The 16,129-nt window shown below is 39.3% G+C and overlaps 1 protein-coding gene across 1 annotated transcript in view; it reads left to right on the top strand.

Annotated features, from left to right (window-relative positions):
* Nucleotides 1–16,129, top strand: part of ImpE1 (Ecdysone-inducible gene E1) — a 169,017-nt gene that overhangs the window by 86,398 nt on the left and 66,490 nt on the right. Inside the window, exon 3 of the mRNA XM_067787938.1 lies at nt 9,201–9,393. Coding sequence (XP_067644039.1) covers nt 9,201–9,393 — 193 coding nt within the window. The remainder of the gene's footprint in view (nt 1–9,200; nt 9,394–16,129) is intronic.

The raw sequence follows: 16,129 nt of genomic DNA, 5'->3' as shown, positions 1-16,129 counted from the left end.
ATAATTAGTGTTCATATATTTTGAGTGGGATTTAATTAGATTATCAGGTTGCTAAAAACAAGCCAACGGTAAAATGTTATGCAACTTGAACAAAAAGCCGGTTGACCGACAACGTGCTGGCTTTTGCCGGCTCCGTGTCCATATTTACACTAGTATCATCTATTTTTACATGCATATATGTGTGCATGCAAAATGCTATGGTATATGTTTGTATGGATATGTTTGATCTTTAAAAAGGCCGCTGCCTGAAGCGCCGTGAGAATTTATAAAGCGCGCGTATGTTTGATATTCTGGAAGCTATCTAAAGCTAAATATACAAAAGAACTTACGTATGTACATACATGGCTACCTAAATGCCCACTAAAACTAAAATAAAATTTACATGCTGTTGACCAGTGTTAGTGTGCACATACATACATATGTGGATACCTACATGTTAAACTATCAAAAGCTACATTTCAGCATATGCAACAGGTTGCCGCCAGCTAATTTTGAGGTGTTGCACATGCGCAACACGTATGCATAGGTAAGTGGCTGCCGGTTAGCTGCCACTTGGTAATATTTTAGCTGGCGTTGTGTTATAAATGGAGCAAGCAAACCACTTAGAACGAAATAGAATTAGTAAGTTAAAATTCCCGTACGTGCTTAGATTTGCTTATGGCTAAGTACACTGCATATCATAAGATTGAGACCTATAAATAGCTTATTTGGAATTCCAGTTTTCAATTGAAAATATTTGAAGCAAAATATTAAGACAATTCTCTCAGACTAAGATGCTGAATAAACGCAGAAGATATTCTCTAATTTTAAGAAGTATACAACGCTCAGAAAACGTAACACTCACACAAGTACACTGAAAGAAAAAAACTGGTAAAATCAACCGAAATTTCTGTCAATTTTTATCCATCGCAACAAGATGTTGAATCAACTGCGCACAAATCGTTGATTCGTAATTGACCGTTTTAGTAGTCAAATGAACAAACAAAGTTGTTGCGATAGCTTTGTACGAAAGTACCTATGTTGCGACTTTTGCTAGGCAGATGAGTTTTCACTGAGAATTTTTCAATGCAGAAATACACTCGGAGTGCTTGCCGAACAGGCGACCCCGCGTAGGAAAATTTTCTTCTAATTGAAAAACTTTATTTCTAAATTTTTTATGTTGCCTTGCCCGGGGTGCGAACCCAGGGTCTTCGGTGTGGTAGGCGGAGCACGCTACCATTACATAACGGCGGCCGCCATATCCATACGTAAATATGTGCATACATATATTATACAGCATACATAAGTACAAAGTAGAGAGCGCAGTGAGCGTAAAATTTTCTTTGAAATTTGCTCATGTATTGACTGTTGATCGCTGTTGAAATGACCAGTAAGATCAGTTGTGTTAACAAAAAAATCAATTAGATTAGACCGCAATCTGATAATCCCCAAACATTACCATCTGGCCTCATCGAGGCTATTTTTTGCAAATGCTGTAAGGCTTTGGAACTCTATACCTGATTTTCTCAAGGGTGCTTTGAGTAGGAGCAATTACAAAAAGGTGATCCATGATTACTTCAGCTCAGTGTGAATATTGTAATTTCAACATAACTGCATGGCTACATCTCTTTAACTTCCTATCTCTGTTTTTTCTTTCCTACCATATTTAAATGGCTCTACTCTTTAGTCTTAAGTGTGTATTTAAGGTTTAACATTAAATTTAGTTTTAACATTAATCTGAATTATAAGAAAATCGTTTTATTGTTAATTTTAAACTCGAATTTAGTTTTATGGTAATAATATTGTATTTATAAAACGGACGATGTGCTATAACAGACTCCGTCTTACTGTCACAACCACTTTGTTCAACTAATAAATTTGAATTTTAATTTGATTGATTAGGAATCTGTCAATTTTACAGAATTTTGTTAACTTAAGATCGACAATTTCTCTTCTGTTTAAATGATCAAACTAATTTGTTGGCTTGACAAAGAACTCGGTCGAACTAACCACAATTCGATCAATTTCACCGAATCTCCGTTAAGTCAAGAACAACAGAACCGATTTGTTGATTTTACTAGCACCATTTCTTTCAGTCTAATATCCTTTCGAGGTGAACTTATATTTAGCGCCTAAAGTTTAACATAAAATGTATATTTTATACATTCAAAATATCAACAACAAACATCTGCGACGTTGCGTGTAAAAAACGTTTGACAGTCCAATGGAAATTTCAAAAAAAAAAAATTATATAACAACCAAAACAAAACCCTGTAGTTCTACACGTCAAAAAAATGAAAATTCGTACACCCTTTTTAGCAAGAACAACTCCTCCTATACACATTACGTGTTCTTTTGAAATTTGCATGTCATTCGAGGTGGCGTCCTGCCACGCGTACCAAACAAGAGGCCTTGAGAAATATCACACCCTTGCTCGTACAGCCACACACTGCCGACTTTCGGGTATACTTTTTCTCAACATCCCTCACATTGTAAACTAAATGCCTTGAGAAATATCCCGTGAAGAGACTTGATAATGGGCACGCTGATTGCCCCATGAGAAAGTGCTAATAAGGCTACAATCGCTTCGTTTTATAGTGTGAATCTCTTCAAAGCCTTTGACATGTATTAGCGCGAACCCGCACTACTGAAACGATATTCCTGTTGACGCTGCGGCTTGCTAATAACCAGGTATGCCACTTGGCATGAGAGTTCGTATACCCTTTGTAGCAGGGACAGCCCCTTCCTATGCACATTACACACCCTTATGAAATTGGCAAGTCCTTCGAGGTGGCGTCCAGGCACATGTACCAAACTGAAGATCTTGAGAGATATTGCACCCTTGCCCTTACTGCAGACTTTAAGGCACTGTTTTTCTCAACATGCCTCGCAGTACGGACTTTGGGGTACATTTTTCTCAACAACCCCCACATTGATAGCTTAATGCCTTGAGAAATATCCACCAAAGAAGATGGATAATGGGAATAAAATATGGCTATGAAAAAGTGCTTGTCCACTTAGGTATCTTGCTACTGCTAGAATAACAGAGTACGTACAACAACAATTTTGCGACCAAGTAACCTTGTTATATTTCTGAAAGTTGACAGCCCTCTGAAATATAGTACCGCAAATGACCATATTTAAAGCCGCGATGAAATCCATCAGCCTCAACTCGTTGGGAGATGTTGCAATGTAGAGGCTACATTTTTCGACTGTAAAACTAAAAACCATTTCCTTGCTCACCCTAGCGTTAAAGTCACCCAACTTGACTTCAATATCATGACGGTGGCAGTCATTTTGTGTCTTTTCCAGTCTCTCATGTAAGAAGATTTTATCATTTTCAGCGCCGATGTACTGAAACCAACCGAAATAGCAGGGCATCGGTACATTCTACTCAAAGAATTCGGGCACTCCAGGTACATGGGCTTAAATCATGGTCTATAAAATCATAGTATGCTATACAGTTACCGTATTGGTTTTGTGAAACAAAGAAAGTCCTCATCAAAACCTTATTATTTTTATGTTTCCTTAGAAGGCATACCTATTTCTGGTATATTATTAGCCCGCATAATCAGCAGGGTGCAAAAGATGTGTAGCAGAACAGCGTTAGCGCGAAGAGCTGCTGATGCTGGCTGATAAGATTAATGTCCGTAAATGCTAGCAAAACATTACGGCGGATAGCGGAAGGTTTTAAGGACGAGCAAACTCCAACAATAATGATATGGCAACCTGGTAACTGACGTGCAGAATGTGATGAGGTTGTGGAGGGGCACTGCTGATAATTGCTACCTAGCCAAGGAATATACGGACCAGTTACCATAATCGCCGATAACGGAAAACATATTTCGGTACCCCTACTATGACGAAGTGAGAATGGCAATATTTCGAGTAAAAAATAACAAGGCGCCAGATTATGATAGTTGATAAAGAGCATTCAAATCCCATGCAAAGTATTGTCGGACGAGCGCATACCTCCAGATTGCAATTTAAGTGTGCTCTGCCCAACCCATAAGAAAAGAGATCCAGCAAAGCGCCCTAACTACTGCGAAATCAGCCTGCTTAATATCGTGTATAAGATACTGCCTAGCATACTGTATGGAAGACTGATGCTCTTACTAAATGAGCTGATTGGATCTTATCAGTGCGGCTTCAAATCTGGTAAATCTGCTATTCGCCAGATTTCACGGTGCATGAGACTCTGGAGAAGACTTTCGGTAAGAGAGTCAACACTCACTATCTTTTTGTCGACTTCAAAGCAGCCTTTGACAGCGCGAAAAGTAGTTTCTTGTATGCTGCCGTAACTGAATTTAAGTTGCCTGCAAAGTTAATAAGAGCTTTGCCAAATGACGTTGAGCAACACCACCAGCTGCGTAAGTGTTGGGCAGAATTTTTTCGATGCATTTGAAACCAAACAAGAATTTAGACAAGGCGACTCCCTTTCGTATGATTTCTTTAACTTAATGCTGGAGAAGATAGTTCTAGCAGCAGAACTAATCCGTGGAGGCATAATCTTTTATAAGAGCGTGGAATTGCTGGTGCTGATAGATCAAAAAGGTATTTCAATCGACACCGCAATTCGGCAGCAGAGTACAAAGGAGACTTCCATTTATTTGTGAGAGGCGAGCGGAGGAATGCTTGACCTCCCTTGGTGCTCCCGTTTGGCGTCGGTTATGGCGAAATAGGAATTTTTGGCCTGACTTGTTTGGAAACATCTAAAATCGCTAATGCGGTTAAGCATCTATTAATGATGACAATGACATAGTGCAGATAAATTTTTCTCAACAAATAAGTAAAATTTTCTACCAGCATTTGAAAATCTCTCCATACCTCCTTCCACATTTTTGCCGGCGACATGAAGAATTGGTTACGTGTTGATGCAACATGTTGCTAAAGCTATACACGAAATGTTTCCTTCTGGGCTAAAAAACCTTTGGATAGACTTGTCGTGAAGACTGGAAATGTTTTTATATAATGTTAAGCCTTGTACAGGAATGAATATTTTTGTGTCAATTGAGGCAATCGTGGTTACTAGGACACGCTCTCTATTCTATAAGATATGTAGATTGTTTAGTAATCCTAATTATAGGGATGCATGAAGTTGCAATATCCTATCGCATGCGACAAATCTTGCGCCTCATACAAAGATGGTGTGTTACCAAGACACTACCTTTAACCTCGAATACAGCTGTCCAGGTGCTTTGTATAGGGATAAGAAACTATGTTTGTTAGAACTTTCGACGAGCAGAGTCCTCACGTGGAATGCCAATTTGGAGAATACAGAGTTGTCCACACTCAACGTTGTGGCAAAACATGGCGGCTATATCCAAAAAGGACTTGCCGGTAGTTTAACACTTTATGGGGCTAATTGTCGTCAACATTTTCTTAGCCTACAGGCCGAAGCCCTTACAAACGCAGCACTCCATTGCTTTGTGTAATCAGAACGCCCCTGCTGGTGTACTTCGTGCGTTAGTGGTAAAAACCAGCGTTTCCTATGCTGCTAGTAACGAAGGCAACACTCTGTACATTAAGGTTTGAAAATATCTTCGAAATAAAGAAAAGCAATGGCCCTTAAGCTGAAAATCTCACGAAAATTTGAGGTAATCATTGCGCACTCTGCAAAACGGGGGATACTGACCCCGGCATTGCACGCTTTTGTAATAGATTTTACCTTTGCAGTTAGTTCTGTTGCTCATAAACTTATCTCTAAGCAAGTATACAAATATAATTTAAACAAGTTCAATGGCCGATGGTGGTTTTCGCAAGCATATCTCAGATTTTCGTTTGAATTCTGTCAGATAGCATTGTTTAACCAAGCAACTGTGCGACCCGAAGTTGGGTTGATTGTATTTATGTAATTATAGCGTTGGCCGCTGCGGCCAAGCAACGGAACAAAGAACATAAACAGAAAAAAAAAAAACAATAAACAATTGGTGGCAACGTAACTGATGCTTTTATTTATATTCTCACATGTGGAAAAATCATATGAAAATTTATTTTGAAGACTTACAAATTACCTGACTCGCAAATCATTCAATGGAAAAAGACGGCAGGCACAGCGGCAGCATAAATGTTGAATGCCGTCACAGCGGTTGACTTCTCAGCTTATCGTTATTAAGTTAATTCATGATTTCATTCTTACAATTTGTTTTCATTCTTATACTTGAATTAATATTTATTATTGTTGTTGTGGCCATTGCCGCTAAGAGGCGTGCCCAATTACCGTTAATACTCATGGTAATTGTTGTTTAATAGTTGGCTATTTGTTGTTTGTTGTTCTTGAAGCATTTTCATTCATAAAAACGAAAGCAAATTAATTAAATGCAATCGCGATACGTCTGACGAGTGAGCAAATAATATGTTGAGACATAAATATAAAGGCGCTATAGAAAAGATATAAGAGATAAAATGACAAATGTATCTTTGATAGACATCTTCGATTGTGTTATGAACTGAATATGAACCTGTCTGTTTATTTTTATACTCAGCGTGCTTTGCACACTGAGTATATTAACTTTGATTGGATAACGGTTGGTTGTACAGGTATAAAGGAATCAAGATAGATATAGACTTCCATATATCAAAATCATCAGTATCGAAAAAAAATTTGGTTGAGTCATGTCCGTCCGTCCGTCCGTCTGTCCGTTAACACTATAACTTGAGTAAATTTTGAGGTGTCTTGATGAAATTAACCAGAAGATAACCACGCCTACTTTTTCGATATCGAAAATTTCGAAAAACCGAAAAAATGCGATAATTCATTACCAAAGACGGATAAAGTGATGCAACTTGATAGGCGGGTTGATCGTATGACGCAGAATAGAAAATTAGTAAAATTTTGGACAATGGGCGTGGCACCGCCCACTTTTATAAGAAGATAAATTAAAAGTTATGCAAGCTGTAATTTGGCAGTCGTTGAAGATATCATGATGAAATTTGGCAGGAGCGTTACTACTGTTACTATATATGTGCTGAACAAAAATTAGCAAAATCGAATGAAGAACACGCCCACTTTAAAAAAAAAAATTTTTAAGTAAAATTTTAACAAAAAATTTAATATCTTTACAGTATATACGTAAATTGTGTCAACATTGAACTGCAGTAATGATATGGTGCAACAAAATACAAAAATAAGAGGAATTTTCAAAATGGGCGTGGCTCCGCCCTTTTTCATTTAATTTGTCTAGAATACTTTTAATGCCATAAGTCGAACAAAAATTTACCAATCCTTGTGAAATTTGGTAGGGGCAGAGCTCTTCTGACGATAGCTGTGTTCTATGAAAATGGGCGAAATCGGTTGAAGCCACGCCCAATTTTTATACACAGTCGACCTTCTGCCCTTCCGCTCGGCCGTTAAACGATAACTTGAGCAAAAATCGAAAAAAAACCCGAAATCCGACTATGACCAAGCCCGCTTTTTCGATATCGAAAATTACGAAAAATTAAAAAAATGCCATAATTCTATACCAAATATGAAAAAGGGATGAAACATGGTAATTGGATTGGTTTATTGACGCAAAATATAACTTTAGAAAAAACTTTGTAAAATGGGTGTGACACCTACCATATTAAGTTGAAGAAGATGAAAATGTTCTGCAGGGCGGAATCAAAAGCCCTTGGGATCTTGGCAGGAATACTGTTCGTGGTATTACATATATAAATAAATTAGCGGTACCCGACAGATTATGTTCTGGGTCACCCTGGTCTACATTTTGGTCGATATCTCGAAAACGCCCACCACTCCCTTTTAAAACCCTCATTAATACCTTTAATTTGATACCCATATCGTACTAGCACATTCTAGAGTCACCCCTGGTCCACCTTTATGGCGTTATCTCGAAAAGGCTTCCACCTATAGAACTAAGGCCCACTCCTTTTAAATAATCATTAACACCTTTAATTTGATACCCATATCGTACAAACACATTCACTTATTTCACAGCTCTTTTCAATATTAACCATTTTTTACACGCTTTGGCATTATTTGTTTATTGGATGACAGTTGGCTGACGAAAATAAATTGCCAATTGAAATTTTAGTGTCAAATTTGCCAAACTGTTGGGCAATTGCCGTTTTCACTCGCTGGTAAATTTAATTGTCGTTTTGAAGTCAAAACGAATGGCAAACGCATTTGACGTTGCATGACAAGTCATTCTCGTTGATGTGACCAAGTTTGAGGTCAAATTTGACCTATTGAAAACCAAGCATTGCTCTTTTTTGGGCTAAGAGTTAGGGCTAATCACTGTTGGTATATTCTAGCACTTATAGTGCATTTGTTGGCCAAGTGAGTTACCCAGTTCAAAATATTCTAAAAAAATACCCGAATGCAAAAAAACTCGGTTTTGAAAAGCTGTCCGGTTGTAACCGAATCCAAAAAAAGTACCCTGTTCCAATGAAGTACCCAATTCCAACGATGCACCTGATTCTAAAAAAGTACCCGAATTCGGGAACGTATCTGGTTTTAAGAAAAGTACTTCGATTCGAAAAAAAACGGTTCAAAAAAGTGCCCGCTTTTCAGAAGTACCATGTTCTAAGAAAGTAAGCATTTCTGAAAAATTACCCGCGCTCTAGAAAGTCATTGGTTTTAGAAACGCGGGTAAGAATAAGAATAAAAGTACTCGGATCTTAAAAGTAGTCGCATCTGAAAAAGTACCCGACTCTTAGAAAATGCTTGGTTCTTATACATGTAAGTACATACGTACATATGTAACACGCTTTTTACCATAAAATTAAAAAGTAAAAAAAAAAAAATTTCAATGTAAACTTAGAGCAATTTCAACGAAAACTACTAGTTTTATTGTATTCGACCGCGAGAATGAAAATAGTTCTTGACAGTCTATTGATCCATAACCTTTTTTTTCAGTAGCATCTGAAAACAGGATCGACTAGAGAGAATCAACAAACAGCTGCTGCAGCTGGCTTGTATGAGAGTACTTCCAGTACACTATATGATCAAGAGAAAATCCAGTCCTTGGGTGGAAAGTAGGTGAACAATTACTTCGGTATCCGGCACTCCTAACCATCTTATTTTATGTAGGAACTTCTATATTTGTACAGTTTTTAGTAAAACAAAAGATTTATGAATAATTTGCCACCAAAGATAATTTTTGTATATAAACAAACATTGCATGAAACCGATTATTAAATAATTTGTAATCTTAATTTGTTGTTGTAAATCAAAATAATAAACATAAATTTCGTATTCTACTTCAATTTCTTTACAGATATTTATTTTTATAGCGCTTAATGATGCGTTCTTAACGCAAGCCCAACTGCATCGTGAACCACGATTGGGCTCTAAATGCCAACATGATATGGATTGTACAGATTTTATCAAAGGCAGCTCTTGTTCGGCGAATGGTTTTTGCGAATGCGCACCCTACTTTGTACAATATAATGCAACCAGCTGTTTGTCATGTAAGTATTGATTTCATGTATCAGTATTAGTATGAATGTATTAATGTAGTTCCTCTTCCCTGTCATAATAGAAGGAAGTAAGCGCATGCATAATGAGAAGTTTATATACATGCGAAGTGAATTTTAGAAAATTATATGGAAAAGGTCTATTGAACTATCGATTTGGGTTTGATTTTTAATAAGCTTCCCGAAATCTTATACCTGTAGTTCGCAAGGTATGAGGAATTATATCATTTAGTATTTAGATTGAAGATTTGAATAAGTATTGTAACGAATGTTATTATCACTGAGCTGCTACTAAATAAATGCACAACAACAATAAAGCAGCCACTCTTATGTAGAAAGCGACGAAGAGATATCTCATCTCACACACACAAATTTATTCAGCAGCTGAAGTAGCTACTCACATATACACACGCATATGGCAGAAGAAAATATAAACTACAAATATACATGTATATAGATGGTAACCAGAGAGGAGATAAAAAAGTTCTAGAAATTGAAACGTCTAGACCTTAGGAGAAATATGCGAACGAAGCAACGGAGAGTATAAAAGAGCGCAAGCTGAGCAATCATTATTCAGTTTTGATTTAAACACGCTGTTGTTTGTGAATTTAATTGTGAAATAATACTCCCAAAGTAAACTAAATAAAGACCAATTTGCAATACTGAATATTGGAGTGATTTATTCAACAGTTTAGCCATTCGAATGTTAGCAGAAGGTTTCAGATAAGCGGAATTTCCCAAAATTCGTTACAGTATGCATTGAAGACAAACATTCAGCGGAAGAGGACGGAGTTATTTTATAACATAGGTTTTGGTTTTTGATAAGGATCTTTAGTTTAGTTGTTAAACTAACTTCTTATAAAACTGTGAGCTCCTTCACTCTATGTAAAGTCCCCACGGACCGGTCAGTTTGACCTAATTTAAGCTCCCAGTTGGTTGAGGAGCTTATAATGTTTTCGCGGTAGGTATGATCGTCGTAAGATGCGACTTAAGTCTACAGACATGGCCACATTAAATCGTTCCAAAGATGGTCGGGCAAGGGTCTTAATTATGTAAATTTTCAGAACGCACCGGAGCAATATCCTGCGAAGGACAGTCATCATCGATAATGCTCCCCAAAATCTTTGGGGAATGTTTTATCGCTATAAGAGAAGGAAAAAGGATAGAGGAAGGAAGGAGAGGAAAAAGGATAAACGCCATGCCACTTCCGGAAAATGTACCAAGATCGTTAAATCTTTGCAAATATCTCAAGAAAATATTAAACATACATATGAGGGATCTTAATAGGAGCGGTAGAGGGAGGAGTCAATCACGAAGGTGAGGTTGTATACGAGAGAGCTCAGTTGGAGAGAAAACGGAACAGTTAATAACAGTGGGAGAAGAAGGGGAAATAGTGTGGAAAAAATTATAGGAAATTCAAGAAAAGAGTGGAGAGGAAGATGGGCAGTGAAAGAAGGAGAAAAAGAAAAATGAGAAAAAGATGTGGATAAAACGAAAAAGGGCTAGAGGCTGGAGAGATGAATAAAACTGACAAATATGAGATCAAATGGGGAAATGATAGCGTGAAGGGGAAGGAGACATGAATGGGATAAAAGAAAATATAGGCAGACCACAAACGTATGTAAGGAAAGGGGGATAGAGAAAAAAGAGAATAAAGGTGGGACAAAGGGGAGGGAGTCAATAACACGGATAGAGTGTGAAGTGCGTGAAAGGAAAGGGAGAGAAGGAAGGCGGAAAAAATACAAAGAGGAACAAAAGTGAGAATAAAAAGTATGAAGGAGTTCAAAGGAAGACGATGGAGAAAGAAAAGCGGTAAGGGGAAGAATGAGGGTGTTGGGGAAAGGAAGCATATCCCTTCTTCTGCTCTTCTGAGTTAAGGTACATATTGTGACGAAAATTAGCATCACTAAGCTGATACTAAATAAATAATCACGCAACAATAAAAAACATGAAGCAGCCACTCGTATATACATGAACACATCAATCATCATTTACACACATATATAAAAGGCAACGAAGAGATATTTCACGCAAACGCTTGTGGTCATCAACCGCAGTAGTTGCTCACACATACACACGCATATGACTATGAGAGACGCATAAGCTACAAATATGCATGTAGCTCAATTACCAAGCAGAAGATACAGCAGTTCTAGAAGGCGAAACGTCTAGCCTTTGTAGAAATATGCGAATGAAGCAGCGGAGAGTATAAAAGCACAGCAAGCTGAGTGAGCAGTTTGATTTAAACACGCAACTAGTTGTGAAGTATTCTCAAAGTAGTCTAATAAAGACCATTTTGCATTACTGAATATTGTAGTTATTTATTGAACAGTTTAGCGATTCGGACGTTATCAGAAGGTTTGGAATAAGCGGAATTTTCCAAAATTCGTTACAATATGTGTATTATACAGGGGTCCAAGTTCAGATTACTATATGAAGACACTATATTTTAAACAATATGAAGGCTGTATATTTTAACTTTGTTGCGTTGTGGCACCACTTAACCGTTTCCAATAGGGATCAACATTTATATGTAGTATCGGCTACTAAAGTTTTGTCGATATTTGGTATGAGAAAACAAAAAAAAAAAATATTTTAATATCTCGATTCTTTATAGAGGAATCTTAACTTTGACACCTGCAGGACACGCTTTAACAGTTCGGAACGAAAGCTTAGGTAGGTAGGTTGAACTGGCCGGTCCACGAGGACCTCACATAGACTGATTGAGTCCGTAGTGTTACCAGAAGTTTGTTTTAACGACCAAACTGAAAAACCCTATCAACAACCAGGACCTTTGTTATAAAATAACTCCGTCCTCTTGGCAAATACTAGAAGCTTCCTACGACTTAAGCCACTTGCTGCTTCTAGATCTGACAGCTGTATCACTCCTAATAGCTGGAGTCTTAGCCTGGCAACTGCAGGGCACGAGCACAGAACGTGCTCGATCGTTTCCTCCTCCAACCCGCACTTCCTACATCTGCTATCACTGACCAAGCCTAGTTTAAAGGCATGTGACGACAGAAGGCAGTGTCCAGTCAGAATACCCGTCATGAGTCTACAGTCCTCCCTTTTTAATGATAGGAGCAACTGTGTTAGTCTAAGGTTGTAAGACCTACATATAATCTTCGACACTTTACAGCCCTGCGATTGAACCCACGCCTTTCCCGCTTGGTCGATCATGTGCACCTCTCGCCTTCGCTTAATCTCGCCCAATCTAATTGGGACATCTACGGAGCAAGCTTCAAGGGATGCGCCCTTTTTAGCTAGTTCGTCCGCTTTTTCATTCCCATCTATTCCCATATGCCCTGGGACCCAATATAGATGTATGCTTCTCCCTGTCCCGATTCTCTCCAGAGACTGCTTACACTCTAACACGCATTTAGATGCTGTGCTATGCGAGATTATTGCCTTAATTGCTGCTTGACTGTCAATATAAAAGTTAACACAGTTGCAGCTTAAGCTATTCTCTTCTAGGGTTTCTACTGCTTTGGTTACGGCTAATATTTCCGCTTGGAAAACGCTACAGTAATCCGGCAGCCTGTATGATCTGCTTATTTCCGGATCAGCGCAGTATACCGTAGACCCTACTCCTTCCACTACTTTGGAACCATCGGTGTACACATGTATCGCCTCGTCCGCCATTTGCGCACCCTTGCGCCAACCGTCCACCTCTATTGTGGCCTTAAGATCTCCCTCGAAGCGCAGATAGGGAATCATGTAGTCTGTTCGTCTTGTGATTGATGACGCTATACTACTATGACCATATGGTCGGCGCTCAAGCTGCCCCGAAGCACCGAGCCTGATTGCGGTCGTTAACGCTTTGTTCTTTGCTACCAGGTCTACAGGTGGGATGTGCAAAATGGCATACAGTGCAGCCATCGGGGTTGTTTTCAGGGCTCCCGTAATGCTAAGCATCGGTAGTCTGCATACCCCTCTAATTTTTTGAGGTAAGTTGTTTTTTGTGAGGCTTTCCACCAAAAAAGAACTCCATAGTATAGAATAGGGCTTACAATCGCTGTAAAAACCCAATGAGAAAAAGAGGGCGATAGGCCCCACGTACATTCCAGCATTCTTTTACATGCGTAGAGTGCCGTTGAGGCCTTCTTGACCCTCTCCTCCACGTTGAGCTTCCATGACAGCTTACTGTCTAGGATGATTCATAAATATTTTGTGCAAGGTTTCTCCTGTAAGGTCACCCCTCCTAACTTAGGCCTGGTCCAATTTGGGACCTTGTACCTCTTTGTAAACAAGACCATATCCGTCTTCTCCGCATTGACTTTCAACCCGACATTAGATGCCCAGGTATGAATATCGCGAAGCGCCCGATCCATCAAAGAACTAATCGTTGGAAGGCACTTTCCGCTTATGACAATTGCAACGTTATCTGCGTAAGCCGTAAGTTTTACGGGTCCCTCATCGAATTGCCTGAGCAGTTGGTTGATGACCAGCGTCCACTGCAGAGATGATAGCTCCCCTCCCTGCGGCATGCCCCTGTCCACTGATTTCGTGGCCTCGTAAAATCCCCATTGTGACGTAATCTTTCTGCAATTTAACATGCAGCCGATCCATCTGATTAAGGCAGGATGTACTTTAATGTTATTAAGACCATCCATATCGCCCATTTTGCAACATTATTGAAAGCCCCGGCAATGTCCAAGAAGACTCCTAGAGCATACTTTTATATTCCAGGGATTTCTCTATGCTTATTACCACCCTATGCAATGCGGTGTCTACCGACTTGCCTTTGGTGTACGCATGCTGTGTTGTGGAGAGCAGATTTTCATCCACGTTGGACTTTATGTACACATCTATCAGCCTCTCAAAGGTTTTGAGCAGAAATGATGTTAAGCTAATGGGTCTATAGTCTTTAGAATACATGTGACCGATCTTCCCCGCCTTTGGTAGAAATGCTACACGAGCAGTTCTCCAAGAGTGCGGTACATGATTCAGTCGTATGCACCCATCGAATATTATTTTAAGCCATTCCACGACCGCCCTACTTGAGACTTGTAGCATGGCCGGGAATATACCATCTGGGCCCGGCGATTTAAACTTAGAAAACGTCTTCACTGCCCACTCGATCTTGGTATCGGTCACCAAGCCCGGCACTACTAGCTCCGTGATCGAAGTGTGAGTGATGTCTGCTGGCTCCTCTAAACCGTCTCCCGATGGGAAATGTGTATCCAGAAGCACCTCAAGGGATTCCTCACTATTACGTGACCATTCCCCGTTCTCTTTCTTTATTAGTCCCTGGACTATGTTTCTCTTTGCTAGGACTTTTTTCAACCGTGCTGTTTCGCTGGAGCACTCTATGTCCGTACAGAAACTTTTCCATGAGTTTCTCTTCGCCCTGGTAATTTCACGCTTGTAGATCCTCAGTAGATCCCTGTACTCGTCCCGCAACGCTTCGCTTTCCGCGGTCTTTGCGAGCTTAAACATTTCTTTTACCTGTCTTCTTAGAAGACTCAGCTCATTGCTCCACCATGGCGGCTTTGCTTTTCCTCTGAATCTTCTTAGATGGCAAGCTTTGTTATACGCAGTCATAAGCGTCCTTGCTAGGAATTCATTCGACTCCTCCAGTTCCTCTACATTAGCAACCTCTTTGGGTTGTCCCAGTTTTGTTTCTACATGTTTCTGGAATTTAGTCCAGTTCGTTGACCTAGGGTTTCTAAAGGTTCCTCCCTTCTCTACCCTCTTTAGGGGGATGTTGAAGCTGATATACGCATGGTCGGAGAAGGATAGTCTATCAAGAACCATCCAATCATACCTTGATATATCACGCTCGGAGCTCAATGTAATATCCAGAACATTGCTGGATGTTGGTCCAATGTATGTAGGGACATTTCCCCTGTTGGCTATCTGCAAATTGGTTTGCAGGATGTAACAAAACAGAGATTCGCCTCTCTCGTTCGTATCTGCTCTTCCCCACGCATTGTGGTGCGCATTTGCATCTGCGCCTATGACCAACCACCCTTTGCGCCCTTCCTCCTGTACTAGCCTTTTGCACTCCATCGGTGGGACCTCCAGAGCATGGGCCATGTAGCAGGACGCCAGGAACAAAAGCTTAAGTATAACAACTTTAGCCTAAGTTAATGCTGAGACAACCCTAATGTTGACTTATGTCCACTAGCTCATACATTTCTATATACTCTTGTATGTAAGCCTCCCAATTCCTAAAGAACTCTGGCTGAATACCTTCGAACTATTTGACCTAATTCAAATCGTTGACTCTATTTCTATTCTTACTTGAGTGCAAGTATTTACGCATGCGCAATGACTTTCTTGCTACTTAAGCAATTATTTTCACATATTTACGTAATCATTTAAGCTTGAAGTGGCCAACAATACTTGACCTCTATTGCCAGCTATATAATCAGTCAAACAGTCAATGAAATTTACACACAAATATTTTTAAATCAACTTTAAGCCGTGGAACCGAGCAGGTTGATAGTGACAAATGCATTGAATTCACATTTCTACATGCAACTTAATATTCACTTGTACACTTCTTATGACACTAAGGCCCGGTTTTTCAGTACAAGCTCAACTCAGTTTGTCAGTTAAACTACGCTTAAACTTATTTTGCAGTTTTTCAGTCTACTTTAACTGAAGTTTAAGCTAAGCTTAAGCGGCCGATCTGCCAGGGTTAAACTCTAGTTAACCTATCAGTTATTTGCGTTTGTACGAAATGGCGTCGAATATACCCAACAAGCATTTGGGCTTGAGTACA

The sequence above is a fragment of the Eurosta solidaginis genome, chromosome 5 (genome assembly GCF_040869045.1).
Source record: "Eurosta solidaginis isolate ZX-2024a chromosome 5, ASM4086904v1, whole genome shotgun sequence".
In the NCBI taxonomy this organism is placed as follows: domain Eukaryota; kingdom Metazoa; phylum Arthropoda; class Insecta; order Diptera; family Tephritidae; genus Eurosta; species Eurosta solidaginis.
This window is presented reverse-complemented; position numbering and strand designations above follow the sequence as displayed.